General features: G+C 48.2%; 3 protein-coding genes across 3 annotated transcripts; 2 read left to right on the forward strand and 1 right to left on the reverse strand.

Annotated features, from left to right (window-relative positions):
• Positions 1 to 2,390: 2,390 nt before the first annotated feature.
• FMAN_07068 (uncharacterized protein) lies at positions 2,391 to 3,460 on the reverse strand (the record flags this gene model as incomplete). Its single annotated transcript, XM_041830648.1, has 2 exons — positions 2,391 to 2,505; positions 2,556 to 3,460. The coding sequence occupies 2 exons, from the start codon at positions 3,458 to 3,460 to the stop codon at positions 2,391 to 2,393; spliced, it is 1,020 nt and encodes a 339-aa protein (XP_041681290.1).
• Positions 3,461 to 4,310: 850 nt separating this feature from the next.
• On the forward strand, positions 4,311 to 6,055 carry FMAN_07069 (uncharacterized protein; the record flags this gene model as incomplete). The annotated part of the gene is made up of 4 exons (XM_041830649.1): positions 4,311 to 4,401; positions 4,462 to 4,836; positions 4,883 to 5,333; positions 5,383 to 6,055. The coding sequence occupies 4 exons, from the start codon at positions 4,311 to 4,313 to the stop codon at positions 6,053 to 6,055; spliced, it is 1,590 nt and encodes a 529-aa protein (XP_041681291.1).
• Positions 6,056 to 9,562: 3,507 nt separating this feature from the next.
• On the forward strand, positions 9,563 to 9,886 carry FMAN_07070 (uncharacterized protein; the record flags this gene model as incomplete). The annotated part of the gene is made up of 1 exon (XM_041830650.1): positions 9,563 to 9,886. One exon carries the CDS (start codon positions 9,563 to 9,565, stop codon positions 9,884 to 9,886), a length of 324 nt encoding a protein of 107 aa, XP_041681292.1.
• Positions 9,887 to 12,751: the final 2,865 nt, after the last annotated feature.

A 12,751-nucleotide genomic window follows, 5' to 3' on the forward strand; every position in this document is an offset into this window, starting at 1 on the left:
ACGAAAGAGTGACGAGATGGCGCGACGGAACAAGGCTCGCGGGTGAACGAGAACGGGGGGAGCCGGTATTGAATAGGTTTACCACAGGTTAAAGTGAGTGGTAAAAAAGCAGGTATTCTAGCGTAGGCACGTTGCGTGGGTGGTCGGATCGAGAGTCGAGTCGAGTCTAGACGAGTGGAACAAGGTACGCGTGGCGCTGCCGTCGGTAGATAGATAACTCTCTCTCAGCTGGCAGGTATCGCGAAAAGGAAGGGGAAATGAAAGACCCAGCAGAGTATGCAAAAGGCGAAGCGAAGCCGAGCCCAGGATGAGGAGAAGAGAGAGCGAGCCTGTGAAGGGTACGAAAGAGGTGACGAAGAAGAGGAGGAGAAGATCGGAGTCCGGCAAAGAGCCAAGTCAAGCGTGCGTGCGTGCGTGAGGGAGAGTGAGCGAAATGGAAATGACGGGATGGACGAGATTCGCAAAGCAATTGGACTAACGCACAGCAGAAGCAAGGGCCCTGAAGTGAAAGAGAGTTACAGTGAGAAGACACGGGGAGTGTTAGGGGAGTGAGTGGACTGGTCTGTGGCGGGACCTGGACAGAACAGACGCAAGACAGGGCAGGTCAGGATTTTCGGTGGAGCATTGGGAGAGTGAAGATGGAATCTGATTGGACTGGAGAGACACGAGCCGGGGGCTTGGGCTTGCAAAGAACCCCCAAAAAAAGGCTCGGGCTCGGAACTAGGGAGCCGTAGTCCAAAAGCAAGCAACCCAACGGCAAAGACGGCAGAAGATACTTGCCGAGTATCACTCTGTGAGAGATATAGGTAAGTACCTTACCTTGAGCTGGTTCATCAAGCAGCCCGGCAATGTCTCTGGTCTCTCTATCCGTACTCTGCTCACTATATCTCTGTCTTGGCTCTACTGACTGTCCACTGTGTCCATTCTATTCCTTGCTCTTGAAAGACAAGACAAGACAAGACAGGCTTGGCAATGGCTGCGAATGAGGCGGGAGGAATCAGTCACTACCCCTTGGCTCCTGGTTGGTCCCCTTCTCCATGTCTTGGCGCTATCGCCAAAGTGGAACAGCCACCACCACCACCCGAAAACTACACGGCCACTCCGTTGATGATGACTGAAGAGGATCAAGCTCTGGTAATCTATTATCTCAGATAATCAGAGACTCAATTGATGATATCTCGTCTTCATCATATGTATTCTCTGGATGTGTCTGTTGTTGTTGTGTCGTGGTTCAAGACGTCTCGGGTATGTATGTACCTCCTCGGAACTGACGGCACGGCTACCGGCCTGCTTCGTCTCGGCGCTGTCCTCTCACTTTCTCCAGTTCCAGCTCTCACAGTGATTGTCCCCTTCTCACGCCGATTACCCGGCATCAAGCCACCTCAGCGAAATCTACAGTTTCCTTTCCACTTGTAACATCAACGAAACATGCCCCTTGCTCCTCATTGGTCTCTTTGCACTGATCATCAACAACTTCAAAAAGAACACGGGTCTCGGCACAACTCTTCTTCAATTGAAATTGTTTGTTTGTTTGTTCGCGATTGTCGTGATTGATTGTGGGGTAGGATTCAATGTGAGGTACGAGCTGCATCGTATGTACGCCCATGGGATGGTACATACTGTACGACAACGGCACACCAAGGCAAGGCCGTGCCGACTGACATGACAGTATTCTTGGCGATAGTCATCCGAGACCTGGTTGTAGATCTTTTAGTGTGTGTCGACAGATCAGTATTGAGCTGACTCATGTGGTATAGGGTGGGTAGCTTTGTCCAACTTCACATCACTCAACCACTTGCACGCGTCACTTGACACGATCAATTACACAAAAGGTCAGAAGACTAATAATAAGCTTGTGTTAAAGGTATTTCTATTTGATGTCAGAACCTTTTTGAATAGACGTTCTGTACAGTGCTGTATACATTGAGTTAAGTAGAGTGGTGTCTGATTTCACTTCACTGTATACTGGCCTAAGGGAACAAGAAAACACCGAACCTCAACACAGGGTATTGAAATAAACTCAATAAAGAGTTCCCTAAGTCTAGGCTAGATTTACCTAAGCACTTTAATTGCTTAGGGTTATGGTATCAGTCATCTAGTCATCTTATGTGAGTAGCCTGTCTGATGGAGGTTCTGCGTATGACATAAACATCTTGGAAAGGCGGTTACATTTCGGTCCAGAGATAAACTCGAATCTTGGGTAGTTCGGAATATCTGGTCTAGAAAAGCTAATGTGCATGTTGTTCGACACTAATCTTTGGTCTGCAAGGTGATAACAAAATAAGGAGATTAATTATTAGTCTATCCGTCTATATCCCATATGCCCAGTCCCGCTTATACCCAACAAAATGATAAAGCCCTTAGAACTCCTTTAAAAGATGCATCGCTTCTCAAAGCGAGTTCAAGATACCGTCGACGTGGGCAAAGGACAGAAGCTTGTTCGTCTCATACCAGACCTTGTCCGCAAAGGCCTTACCCTCTTGTGTGTACAAAAACTTGGTATAACTATCCATCGTTAGTGACTGAAGGCATCTGGATTGAACCGCTAAACTTACTGGTGAATCCTCCAATCCATGATATAAGACCCATGAGTCTCCTTGCCCATGACAACACCAGCTTGCACAAATGTACTAGCTCCGTTCTTGATGCTCCGAGCAATAACCCAGTTGACGAAAGAAAAGATGTATTGAATGATGATGTTTCCCTGACCCCGTTGCAAGCTAGTTCCGCCGACCATTCCTGGATCAACGAGGTTGACAATCACATCCTCGGCTTTGACGCGCTCAGCCAACTTGACGATCCAAAAGTGTGCGAGGGCCTTGGTTCTAGAATACGTAGGAAGAGGGTTCACACCGCCGGTGAAAAAAGACTCCTTGTCAAAGAACTCCATGACGTTCTCATCTTTGGCATTGGGGAAGTCGGCCATCAGAGCTGTGCCAGAGTTGACGATCGTGAGATGTCCTGGTTGACCTGCTGGAGCCTTGTGCTTGAGTGTAGGAAGAAGCAGTGTCGCGAGAAGAACGGTGGAGAGATAGTTGACCTGGAAGGAAACCTCATGGCCCTCGGGACTAAGTTCGAACTTTGTCATTTGTATACCGGCGTTGAGAATAACAAGATCGATACGATCAAGCGTCTCGCACTTTTTCGCAAAGTCTTGAACGCTCTTATATGTGTTCATGTCGACCTCCCAGACGAGGATCTCGGCATTGGGATACTTGGCGCGGAGGGTTGCTGCGGCGGCTTCACCCTTGGAGATACTTCGGACGGCGATGATGAGACGCTTGAGGTTCATTGCGAGAAACTGCTCTGCGGCGCCATAGCCAAGACCGGTGTTTGCGCCAGTGATGATGATGGTGCTCTCTGAGAGGGAGATATCCTTGGGGATGGGGACGGGCTTGGTAGTTTGGGAGCGGAAGAAGCGATAGTCATCTGGGGTGAGTTCAAGAGACTTGGGAGCCATTGTGTAGATATCGAATGTAGATTATGGGGGAAGTATGATTGGAACTAATAATAGTTGATTGGTATCGTAGTCTTGTTATTGTAAGAGCTGATGATTGTGTTTATGATGTTCTGAGTGTGATCCAAAGACGCGGACATTCATCTCTTTTATGTCTTTTACAATTAGGTTTGAAAACATGGAGATAAAGCACATATTCGCGAATAAACCGAAAAAGGGAAACAGTTCTCAACTCTATGAAGTCTTGAGTGGTATTGCAAGCCACCGTTGACGACGACATCTCTACGGCAAAGACAGATTGGGAACCGCTTTGGGAAAGCAATAGATTGCGTGCCAAGAGTTTATCTCTGGAAGGATCGCAAGAAGCATTGCATTTGCGGGCCTCTTTGAACTTGTCTACGTCCGATTCGACGTTCGGACAGGCCCTCAATGCCCGAGACCGTTGGCTTGAGTACGATGGAGGAAGTGGGGCAGATGCATCTCGGACGAACATTAGGGCGACAGGCAGACTAAATATAGACAGCAGTGAAATGGCAGAATCCGCGGCAAAGATGACTCTATTATTCTGTCAGACTCTCTAACCAGCGATCGGCCTTAAGCTCAATCGCCAACCCGACACTAAGCCCTGTGCTCTAACCGAAATAGGAAAACAATCGTGGTCTTGGCGAGATGATGCTGACAGGTCCCCTCTGTGAGCTCGATTGCTTTCCGTAAAGAGTTAACAATCTCATCTGGTCTCGTCTCACCTCAACTCAACTCTTTACTCATCACTCTAAGCTTCATTCAACGGACCGTAGCATAATCGCAGTCATCGGCTTGAAAGAGGATCCCTTTGCCTTATATCCGAGTCATCATGCTAGAACCCTTCTTACAGCCAGTCCCCGTCCCGGAATCACTCCCAGTGCGGGCCAAGCCACGAGCTCGAAAGCCTCGTCAACAGGGTCGTGAGTTATTCCCGGATCACACACGATAAACTTCATAACAGTAGTATTGATCAAGTACAGCCAAAAAGTTCGAGTTTGTCTCTTCAGGCCCAGTAGGCAAACCAGCGCCTGAATCTCGCAAGTTTATCCGTAGCCATGTAATGCGCGGCAAGAATACAAAAAAGTCACCCCCAAGACATCCAATACTGGACGTTAGAGTCGATACTCTCCCCGGAGCCAATGATGATGTGGAGGAGCTGGATCGCCCTGCACCCCTGGCGATCACTCGCTGCACAGATGCCATGTGGACAGTCGGCCATACACATGCTCGCCAAGACAGAGCTTGGGTTGAGTCGCCTTCTCTCATGGTGCAACTAGTCAAGCCCCCGCCTGATCTGGATCTTTTCACCTTTGCTACGCCCCTTGATAAAGATTCGAGGTATTATATTTATAGATGTAACGTTCCCGCCCCAAGGTCCCTGATGAAGCTAATATGTTGTAGTTCTTACCACCATCAAGGAGACTATGTACCCCGCTGAATGGTGTTTCGATCCTGACGGCGAGAAGGTATGCTGGTTCCGCTGGCTACTGGAAGATCCAGCCTATTTGCACTGCATCTGTTTTATGGTCAGCGCCTTTCAAGATCTCATCAACATGCAGTCATTACTGGGACGTGGAAAGTATGAGACTGGATGGGGCGGAGAGTTCTCAGCATCAACACGAAATCGTCTTCGGCATACCATCAAACTCTTACAAGAAAGACTGCAAGACCCTGCCAAGCAAGTCGAGGATGCGACTACCGCGACCATCATATCGCTGGCTATGATGGCTGATGCTATGGAAGATGCCCAGGCTTTCGAGGCCCACTCGAATGGTCTTCGGCGGATTGTCAAGATGAGGGGTGGTCTTCAAGGATATACACATAATCGACAACTACAGATCAAGCTGTGCCGGTGAGTTCTACCCCTAGTCCAGCATTAACTCCCACTAATATCATGGCAGTGTCGACCTCGGCTGGTCCATCAGAAACGGCTGCAAACCTGAGATCTACGACGGCAAGCCAGCATGGGAACCTCTCCTCGAAGCCTTCGGAACCGTAGCCTGTTCCTTCGAGATCCAAGAACCATCGCTGGACTTCATGAACGTCTACTACACCTGGGACTGGAGATTGCAAAACACCTTCAAAGATCTTCGAGACTTCTCTGCCCTAGCCAATAAACACTCGCCAAGTTCCAAGAAGCTCAAACCCGAAGCATTCCAGGAGATCATGCTGTCAATCCAGTATCGCCTTTTACAACTTGACTTTTCGCAAGATCCGGCGCCGATACAGGAAGCGCTACGTATTGGACTACTTGCTTATGAGTCAACCATCTTCTTGCAAATACAGGGCACAAAACTAAAGTCTGATTCGTTCAGTCGACAGTTCCGCGATGCCATTCAGGCTACGCCCGTGCAAGGCGAGGCCACCGCTAACATCAAGCTTTGGCTTCTTGTGATTGGGTCTATCATTGTCTTTGATAGCAGTGAAGATTGGCTTGTGCAGTCGATAAACAGTTTGACTGGACGACAGAGCTGGGAAGAGGTTCGGGAGCGTGTGAAGGAGGTTATGTGGATTGATGTTATTCACGATGTGTCTGGCCAAAAGGCCTTTGAAGCGACGCAATCATACATATGAATGAAGTGGGAGCGCAGCGACACAAAGGCCTATGCATACTTCCACTTTTTATCCATCTTCAGAGATGCTATAAGAATGAGAGCCATGGCAAGCTCCATGCCATAACGCAACTTTGATGGCATCCTCTCCGTGAAGCAAATGATGGGCCGAGCTGTTACTTCAAAGACACACGTCATGCCCAGCCAAGAGTTGCATAAAGGCATAAACAAGGAAGGCTTGTTACCTACCTCATCCTGAGAAAACAATTGAATGACAGCATCCTCAAAGAGATTTCCTCAATTGGTGACTGTTATGGAAACACGCCGTTCAAGCAAACCAGATGTACGCGAAAGCAATATCCAACAACTCCAGCCTGCCTGTTCCGTCAGATTCATTGACGAAACCTGAATTGCTGTTGGTCGGCTGATGCTGAATCTCCAGTCCTTTTGTGCCTCTGTTCTTTATTCCCTGGGTAGAAGCATGGAGCTATGGACAACTTTCCACGTTCATTACCGCAGCTTGCGACATTTACGCAGCTACCCGAGATGACCTATCACAGTCATGCTATCTTAGGCCTCAATTACCTATCTTATTCTTTGTTTCTTGCTGTTGAGTCCAGATACCCCTTCAAAGCTAGGCTTTCGCCTGGTGGTGAATGTCTACGAACAACGAATCGGTGGGATTCCTTCCAGAACTTTAGACAGGAGTAGCCAGCAAGCAATATATCACATTAAATTGACCATTTCATCGAATTCATTTCGAGAGGTATAAATACCAGGCTATAGTCCTCAACTCAGTTTCTTCGACACATCCTCATCTCTTACAAGGCCAAACTGAGAAAAGAAAAAACCCCACGCACCTTTCACACAACTACCTCACTTCAGCATACACATCAGCTCGATTTTCCGTACCGCAAACTCTCACAAGCCAACGTCCCGCCATAGCCATCATGTCGGACTACCCTGCCTCATCCACCTCCTACGGCACCATCAACAACGTGGAGGCTCGCCTCAACAAGGCCATTCGTGAGATCCACCGCGACATTGCAAAAATCCGTCAAGAGATACACCATATCCTTCTTTTGCGGAATGAGGACTTGAAAGCCCAACAGCGCTGCAATCGAACCTTGTTCTGTGTTTTGGGCGTCTTGCCGGGGATTCTCATGTCTTGGGACCTTTGGCACCGGTTTGCCCGGTAGCTTTTCGACATTGGCTTTTCCTAGGGCTTTGTGGTAGAAAGAAGTAACTGGATAGGATGGATGATGAAGGGGTTGGAACATGTGGGAGACCTACATGGGCGTGAAGGCGAGATGTGGCATTGCTCGTATCGCTACATCTGAGTCTTTTATTTTATTTGTGTTTGGGGATCATAGATGGGTGCGTATTTAGGTTGCATAGATACACGCTTGAGCTGCGATAATCACAAAGCTCATTATACCATCACCACCTCTGGCTCAACTCTATCACTCACCAACCCTGGCTCAGGAGGTGCTGTTGGCATGATGTACATATACTCACACTCACTTCGCCTTTGAAAAGCCAAGTAATGATCACAAGTTTGGAAGAGAGACGTAGAAAGGTCTTCGCAATAGATTCTGCCCTTCAAACTTGGCCAGCTTGCTTGCTGCCTACTTGTGATGGCATCACCAACGTCATGGTCGAGTAACGCGGGGGTGCGTTCTCATCGTTGCTCTAGCTAGTCAGTCAAAGATTACCGATAGGTAAAAAAGAGACGAGATTATGCAATATTTCTGCCGCGATAGAAGGCTTGAAACCCGAATCTTGTTGTGGTTGAGTTCCCTCTGTGTTCTGACATCAGATCTGTGACTCAACACAGCTGCTTGGACTTGCTGTGGCGAGGGCTTTCTTTTATTCGCACTCAAATGACTGCATATGAACTCTATGCAAGAGACGAAATTGATGATTCCATGTCAGGGTATTTTCTCATTGTCATCGAAATCCTGGTGGACCATGGCCTTATCATCAGGATGCAACTTGCCTGTCGCTACCTTACTGAAGCTTAACACTAGAGTCTCTATTCAATCGAGAGTCAGACACTCTTAGGCCTCGAGTATTCAAGTTCTTGTGTTTCCAGATGCCACTCATACTTGAAGAGGCAGTGTTTTTCCATTCGAGGTTATGACATCTCACAATTGGTAGCACGATTCTATCACATTACGATGATTAAGACATTTCAAGAATTATTCTCGAATAAAACAATCCCTAGCTGGCTATGTAATTAACATTGAGAAGAACCTCGGTGAATAAACAGCTCGTGACGAGCACAGCCCCGTGTGCAATTACGGTGTGGATGCAAAGACGTTATATCGTGAACATTAAAGAGGCTTAATTTACATACCCATTTGAGGCTTCATTCCCCAGACGCTTCCCGTCGATAGCTACAGCTTTCGGATCGAAAGGGGCTCTACCGGTTATCTGGGGATCAAGTTCCAGCTTCGATGCATGATGTTGATGGCCGGGAAAGTGAAAGACCGCTCGTGAGTTGATGCAGCGGATAAACACACCGAATAGGAGCTTCTATGATTGAAGCGCGATTGTTATCCGAATCCTTGTGCTTTGTTATCATTTAGTGAAGGACCTGAGTTGCTCAATACCACCAATGCTACACTGCGTCTGAACGCCGCAGGCAGGCTTATAGCCTGGCGGTCATTTTACTTCCTCGGGGACCTCATAAATCACCAGGTAATGCAACAAGTCAAAGCTGCTCTACTGTCTTTCTTCGTCATGCTTCAAAAAAGCTATACAAAATCTACTCCGTGGCATCCGAAGATCAGCTCAGGGCTGAGTCTTAGGCACAGATAGGTATACCACAAGGACGAGCACCAACGACGATCTCAATAAGATTGCAAGCAGCCAGGGACCTGTCCATGGTGGGAGTTGAGTGAGGGACACCGAAGGGTACAGTTGCCTCTGCCATCTCCGTGACATTCCACCATCGTGACTTACACGGTCATTACCCGGGACTACAGCACTCTAGAGATCTAATACTAACACTACATTAACGCTGCTTTTCTACGAGTCCATCTCTCATTCATCATCTAGTCATGCCCGATTTAGTCAGAGACTGAACCTCAAACACCTCGCGTAATAAGTCCTTGCAGAAGCAGCATCACGATTGCTTATCCCTCAATCCTCCGAAGGATGCATATCAGCACGACCCGGCAGTCTGGTAATAAACGGCCCGTTTACAAGGCAAATTCCCCCCCTTCTGCAACCACGCATGAAGAGAATACCCGTCCATTCCGTGCCTATTCTGCCTAAACCTCCGAAATACAGGTGAAACGAGGACAACGACACTCTTGTGGTTGGTTTGGGTATGCTCCTTGTTGATCAATACCCATTCACTTGCATAAGGTATCTCCTTCAACGGCGGTCATTCCTGTTTCTGATAGAGTCCTTCAAGGCTAGCCCTACCAAGCTGCATCATGTTTGCTTCAAAATGCTCCGGAGCCATACCATACTGTACCTCACTATCTATAATTCGGAGATGATCTACCTGTGGGTTGTAATGCCTCGGTGGGTTCATGACGTTCTACCATGCTTGGCCCTGCTCGTCGTACTGACTTTTAAGGGTGATTATGTCAAATGTCCGTCCCTTGCCCTGCCTTACATACCGTCTGGCCCGAAACCTGAAGTTCGATCTCAAGAACACCCCCACAAGCTAAAAAGTTCAGGCATGTCAAGGGGGAAGAGGGACCACGATCCCCTCACGACGGCGCGGTACGGCCTCGGTTTCCGGAACGAGCAGTGGGGTGCGTTTGTGGTCCCAAGGTTACATCCGTTCCGTGAGAAGGAGAAGAGGAGAAGGGCAACACTGCCGGAGATTATTTAGGTCGAGACGGACGGCACTGGGTTGGCTGTGATATGGAGGGAGAGAGAGAGAGTTTCAAGTGGGAGGCAAAGCAGATAGAGAGAGACACAAGTAAAATTAAGAGGCGACGGCGTAGCAACATTGATAAGGAATGACAAACCAACAAACTTCAGATACAAAGTGTCGCAACTGAACTCTGTGGTTAGTGGTGTTCAGTTGAATGCAACAGGTACTGCCGTTCCGCTGACGGAATGTCAAAGAACGGCACTTTTAGACCAGGAACCACTTCGCTAAACTAGCTAGCTAGTTAGCATCGCGGATTGACTAAACTAGTAGAGTGAAACTAATATGGAGAAACTATCGACGTCAGAAGAAGAATGGTCGGAAAACACACATAATACCCTCCGACCCAATTCGGCCCTCGGATGGAGGTCCTGCGAACGGTAACCATCTCCGTTCTAGAAGGTTTCTCGGCCGTGGGCACCAGATTCTGATACTGACGACGCAAAAACAAGCATGATCTGATCCGATCTTCATTACGGAGTGCTTTGAGAGTTTCTGTTTTGTAGGAATTGCTTGTGAAAACATCCTATTACCGGTGACAGGTAGGGATCATGATCCTATCCTGCCAGGCCGATAATCTCATTGACATGTGTTTATACGCCATAGCCAAACAAATATGCCTCATTCTTTTCGTACTTGGCAAGTCTTGAGGGATGTGGTTGATATGTGAAAATACCTAGTTTCAACTCAAACCTGTATCATCAAGGTCCAGACTCTCTGTTGATGCACTCATGGTTCACGGAACATGCCTCTCAGGTCAACGCAATAGAGTGGATCAAATATTGAACTGAATTGTGAACCATCACTAGACAAAATCCACAATCCGTAAAGTCTATGTTAGTCTCTCCCATCTTCCGCGACCAAGCTCTTGACAAGCGCGGAATTATACTGAATAGTGCCGGTGCTCGAGCCCTTTTCCACGGACCAAAAAGCATAAACTGGAGCTTTATGAGAACGGACCTTCTCCTCTGCAGCCCCGCATGTGATTGTCTCGAGTTAATTACCACCGCGGCTATCTCCAGGTTTACATGCTGTGCTGTACTGTACCAATATGTGCTCGCTGTTATGTTATAAAAGGCAAGGATATAGCGTTTACGTGCCAAAACAAGCCTGGCCCGCATAAGCACCGAGGTGTCGCCCTGCAGGACAAGAGAGAGTGAGAAGGCGCGTTTAAAACCAATCTGGAGAAACGAGCATGGCCCAATGAATCTTAAATCCCAAGACAGGAATAAGAAGCGGGAGCTCTCCCCTGCAGGGGTTGCGTGGCCCAGCTGGGGACAGGGTCAGAGAACAAAAAACCCCTTGATCTTCAGAGCCCAAAAGAGGAATCATTCGAGAATATTTCTGGAAGCATTCCACTTTTGGTAGACGCTACGAAAGGTGGGCGTGTGAGCAGTTTAATTCGTCCGCCTCTTTTTGCTTTCCACCCCCATCCCATCATAATGTCGATCGCCAGGCTCTTATCACCCGTTCTTATAGCTTCATCCTTCTGGAGAGCAAGGTAATATAGCCTCAACAGGTAGGTCAACCGCATGTAAGTCACCGCTTACCGCTATCGAGATTAAACGTCGCCAGGCCCGAGGAAGCCGAAATGTCATTCATGTCCTGCCTGTCACTGTGTCATCGCAACAGCAAGGCCGTATTCCCAGTTGAGGGCACATCGCCCGACGTAACCTTAATTAACGTGGTTTCAGATAGAGGATCGCCCTCGCTAAAACTCGTCGGTTAGCAGCTTCACTGACACTCACCCTCGGCACTTCACAGAGATAAGAAACGTCTCGAATAAATCAGAATTGACAGAAGAAAAAAGACCAGCCCTACGGATAACGTTTAGCGAAGAGACGACAAGCATTTGGCTCCTTGAGCATTGGCGCCGAGGATTAAATCCTCAACGCGACAAAGAGGCACAGGTTATCAATTGGAGGTCAAGTCTTGCAGGGCTATGAGTCAAGGATAGCGGCGTAGCATTCAAGTCTTGACGCTTGAATCCTCAGTCCTGCAGGATTCTGAGGGCGATCCGAGCATTTTTGGTCGAGATGCAAAAATAGCCCACCGTAAATATCCTCAATCTGATACAAGACATTAAGTTCAGGTATCGCAAACTGCCAAGACAACTTTATGTGGCAACAACAAGACTTGGCAACATCAATAAAACAAAAGCAATATAGAGAACTTTTGAGGCTCACGGATTGCCGGATGAGCTGTGCAATAGCAAGCGTCGTACAGCATCATCTCTGTGAGACATGCTGTGTTCAATAGTTGACTTGCTTAACAAGCAGCATCCCAGCTTAACCCCGGGCTCTCATTGGGACTGACAATATTCTCAGGCCACTTGGCTTTTATTTCCGTGGCAATTCTCATGTGAAAGCGCCTGAACCATGTCGATTGTTGCAATGGCTCGTGGGAATATTGCTTTTTTTTTTCTCAATTGGCCTCAAACCCCCACAGATCTTCCCGGCCCGCTGCAGCCCGTCAGCTTTCACATCTCAGCTACCGACATGTCGCCTGCTGCACCTCAGACATGAGAGAAAAAACAATAGGCCTGGCAGTCGTGATATACTCGGCACACAAGACAGCGCTCGTACAACATCCTCTCAGACGAGTGAGTACATGTGGACCTGTTGCAGGTTTCAGGCAATTCGTGCACTTGCATCGCCCAGTCTCCTCCAGTTGGAGGCCTTACGGACATAAGAGACCAGACCACCTCGGAATTCCGTCATCCGCGGAGCAGTTGGTGATCCGTCCTGCGGCGGTCGATCCCTAAGGCAAAGAAGCCGAGGGGGGCGCTGTGGAGTGATATCAACTTGGATAGGGCTGTGGGAA

The sequence above is a fragment of the Fusarium mangiferae genome, assembly GCF_900044065.1.
Source record: "Fusarium mangiferae strain MRC7560 genome assembly, contig: FMAN_scaffold005, whole genome shotgun sequence".
NCBI lineage: Eukaryota > Fungi > Ascomycota > Sordariomycetes > Hypocreales > Nectriaceae > Fusarium > Fusarium mangiferae.